The sequence below is a fragment of the Antennarius striatus genome, chromosome 9 (genome assembly GCF_040054535.1).
Source record: "Antennarius striatus isolate MH-2024 chromosome 9, ASM4005453v1, whole genome shotgun sequence".
Classification (NCBI taxonomy): Eukaryota; Metazoa; Chordata; class Actinopteri; order Lophiiformes; family Antennariidae; genus Antennarius; species Antennarius striatus.
The window spans coordinates 13,280,727-13,284,133 of record NC_090784.1 but is presented as its reverse complement, the minus strand read 5'-3'; the positions used below and the strand labels follow the sequence as shown (position 1 = coordinate 13,284,133).

Below are 3,407 nucleotides of genomic sequence, written 5' to 3'. Positions count from 1 at the left end.
GCAGTAGCACAACTTCGCGGGCCTAAATTTTTTCACAAGTGTTTTCTATCGCTTCACAGACCCAGAGATATAAAAACATCACGGACCAGGCTGCAAGAAAAAAAAAAAAAAAAAACGACAACTGCCATTTGCCAGTGTGCCCACAACAATTTAGCTACAATTTTAAACCGCAGATATCAACGAGGATTCTGTGATGGTACAGCTATGAATTTACGCATTAGTTGGCTTCATGTCAAAAGAAACGCAGAGGCCTATTTTCTCGATAAATGGCGACACTCACAAAGAAGCATTTCGCATACATTAAGGTATGTCCACTGTCATATCCTCTCGGACAAATAAGTCACAAGACTTTGTTGTTTTACAGTCCACTGAGGGGAACTTTAGAGGCCGTTTATGCCTACTCCTTGGTTTGCGTCAGGTGGGTGCAACAGGTCAGGGGAATGGCACGGAGGGCTCCCCGGCGCGCTGTGCTCGCTGTCGGTGTCGCTCCCCCTCTTCCCTCCGCTGCCCCCGGAGCCAGAGCCGGCGGATCCTCCGGCGCTGTGAGTTTTTACGTGTTTACTCAGGTGATCGCTACGCATAAACCTCTTGTTACACACCGGACAGGCGAATCTCTTCTCCCCGGTGTGCGTGCGTAAGTGTCGCTGCAGCTCATCGGAGCGGGTGAACCTCTTCCCGCAAAAGAGCCAATTGCACACAAACGGTCTCTCCCCGGTGTGCCATCGCAAATGCGCCTTTAGGTGCGACGTTTTTCCGTAAACTTTCCCACAACCGGGGATGTGACAGCTGTGGAGACCTTTCCTCCGGAGGCTGGCGCCCGCCGGTCCCAGTCTCTCCGCCTCCTGGCAGTTTGGACAGTCGCAGGTGGCTCTGCCCGAGTAGCGCCGGGCAGACGACCTCGGGGACCCCGCTAAAGATGTAGGTGGACCCCCAGTTAGCATAGTCCCACCTGCCCCTCCTAACGGAGAAGGACTTGTGTCAGGATACGAGGACAATACCGGCTTGAAACCGTCCATCAGGTGCTGGCCGGTTGTCAGCAGGTGAGGAGATGGGCTTGTACTGAAAGCAGAGTGACTTAAACTGGAGTAATCAGAATTATATCCGCCAAGAGGAGAGTGCAATGAGGTCTGGAGTCCACCGGAATGTAAGGACGTTTGTAGTGCTGCTCCATTAGAGTTTTGAACATCTATCCATCCCGCTCCTACATCCCACCACGCAGAGGCTCCGGTGGTTCCAACCTCTCCTGTGGGGATACCGGGGTGAGACGATTTGAACCAGGATTCGTAGGGATGCGCAACGCTCATCCTTGGATAAATGCCCTGCAAACTGTCCACTGAGGTGTGCACCTTCGAGATGAAAACCGGTTGGTGGCTGGACTCTTGAGAGTTGCTCGAAACCGAAGCTTGGAAAACAGAATAATCGTTTCCGAAGTGTGAATTAGATGAGCCACCAGAGGTGAGGGAAAAGGCACTGGATCCGGAGGAGCTGTTGGTGCCGAAAGAGTCCGAGATGCCGGATCCGTTGCGGGACACCCCGAAGCCGGACAGGCCGGATCCTAGGCTGCAGCTGCTCGCAGCCGCTCTTTTCCAGGGATGGAAGCCTTTTCCAAATGACGGGGAATTATCCGAAATTGTAGACGGTGAAGGGCTCGGACTCCCTATTTTGTTACACGTTGCAGCTAACATGGCTAAAGGAGTCGATCCTAACCTCGGCTCCTCCTGAAAGGACAAGAACGCTGTAAGTCTGGGAAGTCAAACAAGTTCTACAGGTTTCACTCCTACACATTGATACAACTCAAAAATAATTTAAAAAAAAAAAAAAAAAAAAGGAAGACAACGTTAGACTATCGTTTTCGATGTTAGAGCAAATGTTTGGTAAGGTAAGTTATTTAGGAAAACATTTATGAAGTTTGGAATTGAGCTCATGATCACCTCCTACCTGGACGCGCAGAAAGTTGACAAAGTGAAACGCGGCAGAGCGCTTTACAAATGCACCGCCAAACGGGACACCAAAAGCAACATGTATGTCTTAAGCGGCGCAAACTTGCATGCAGTCTGCAGAGCCTGAGCTTTCTCGTATGACCTATCTCTTGAAAATATAAGCGACGCACTGCCTCTGCTTTCTATTTTGCATCTGCTGAAAGTTTAATCCCCCTCCACCGGAAAATGACAAGAACTAATTAAACCAGTAAAAAAAAAAAAGTCCTTTCGACACTCACCCCTAGAAGTGAAGTTGCCATCACACAAAACACTGCCCTCCTCAGAGGATCTTTTTATATTTATGAATCAGAGCACTGTTTTTTTAGAGGTGTGCAATACAATGATGTGTTCCGCCCATTCTTCCACAATTGTAGGCTCCGATCCGGCTTTGAAGTGCCGCTGTGACACGGGCGACCAATCAGCGGCTCCGTCCCGTCGCACTGCCACACAGTACCATGAGGTCATCAATAGAGCGCCTCAGACAGCTCTCCTCCCTCCTCCACCCCCCCACCGCCCCCTCCATAATAAAAGACAGCGGAAGGAAGGTAAAGTTAAATGAGAGTGAATTAGGAAGGAGGAATTAAGGGGGCACTTATTGAAATTTTTACAGAACATCACGTTCCATAAATTTAAAAGAAAGCGGGATGATGGGTGATGCAGGTGGTGGTGGTAAATAAAATAGGTGGTAACTTTAACTACGACCCTGGCGCCACTTAAAAAAAAAAAAAAAAGCAAATGATCTAGATATAGAATAAAAGATAAGAAAGCAGTATGATTTTAAAGTTTGATTTTTCCATTTTGAAATGATAGAATTTCTCATTTCTGCTTAAAAAGTTTTGACATTGCCTCTAAAATCTCTCCAAATATAAACGTGATTGTAAGTTTAATCAAGTCCACTTCACTTTAAACAAAGTCTTGTTTACGTTTATATTTCAGGGGCCTTTATCTGCTGTTAAATAAGCCTCCCGTGTTTGCACATCGTCCTCATATTTTAAACTTCTGGCTCTGACATGATTTGTCTGACATTATTTTGAATGTTTTAACTTCTTAAGAGTTAATATAGACAAACTATTATACACGCTACAAAGACTGGATTGTTCTGGTCGTGGCCCTATATTACAAACTTTTACATTACTGTAATTGTGTCCAATTATCTTATCGGTTTTCATTAAAACTGGTTGATGATGCATTCCGCTGATTCTTCTTCTTCTTCTTTTTTTTTTTTTGCTGAAGAAGAAGATGAAGGGGTCGATGTAGTTATTCAGCCTCAAAAATAAAAGTTGTGAACGGGAAATTTCAACAGATGGGCCACTGCAGAAAAGACTACACTGATGGTGCCGCAGTTAACTGAGGTTATTTATTGAGGGAAATGATTGCACTGTGACTCAGACTGAAAATAAAATTATAGGATACTGAATAGGTTCATCA

The 3,407-nt window shown here is 46.1% G+C and overlaps 1 protein-coding gene across 1 annotated transcript; it reads right to left on the bottom strand.

Annotated features, from left to right (window-relative positions):
• Positions 1 to 380: 380 nt before the first annotated feature.
• sp8b (sp8 transcription factor b) lies at positions 381 to 2,239 on the bottom strand. The gene is made up of 2 exons (XM_068324316.1): positions 2,219 to 2,239; positions 381 to 1,718 (listed from the first exon to the last, which is right to left on the bottom strand). Exons 1-2 carry the CDS (start codon positions 2,237 to 2,239, stop codon positions 381 to 383), a joined length of 1,359 nt encoding a protein of 452 aa, XP_068180417.1.
• Between the last annotated feature and the right edge of the window lie 1,168 nt (positions 2,240 to 3,407).

Excerpts from the sequence above, each read along its gene's own strand:
- sp8b (XM_068324316.1), bottom strand. The coding sequence starts at position 2,239 with ATGGCAACTTCACTTCTAGGG. Across the intron at positions 1,719-2,218 it reads TGGCAACTTCACTTCTAGGG|GAGGAGCCGAGGTTAGGATC; the intron begins GTGAGTGTCGAA and ends TTGTCCTTTCAG.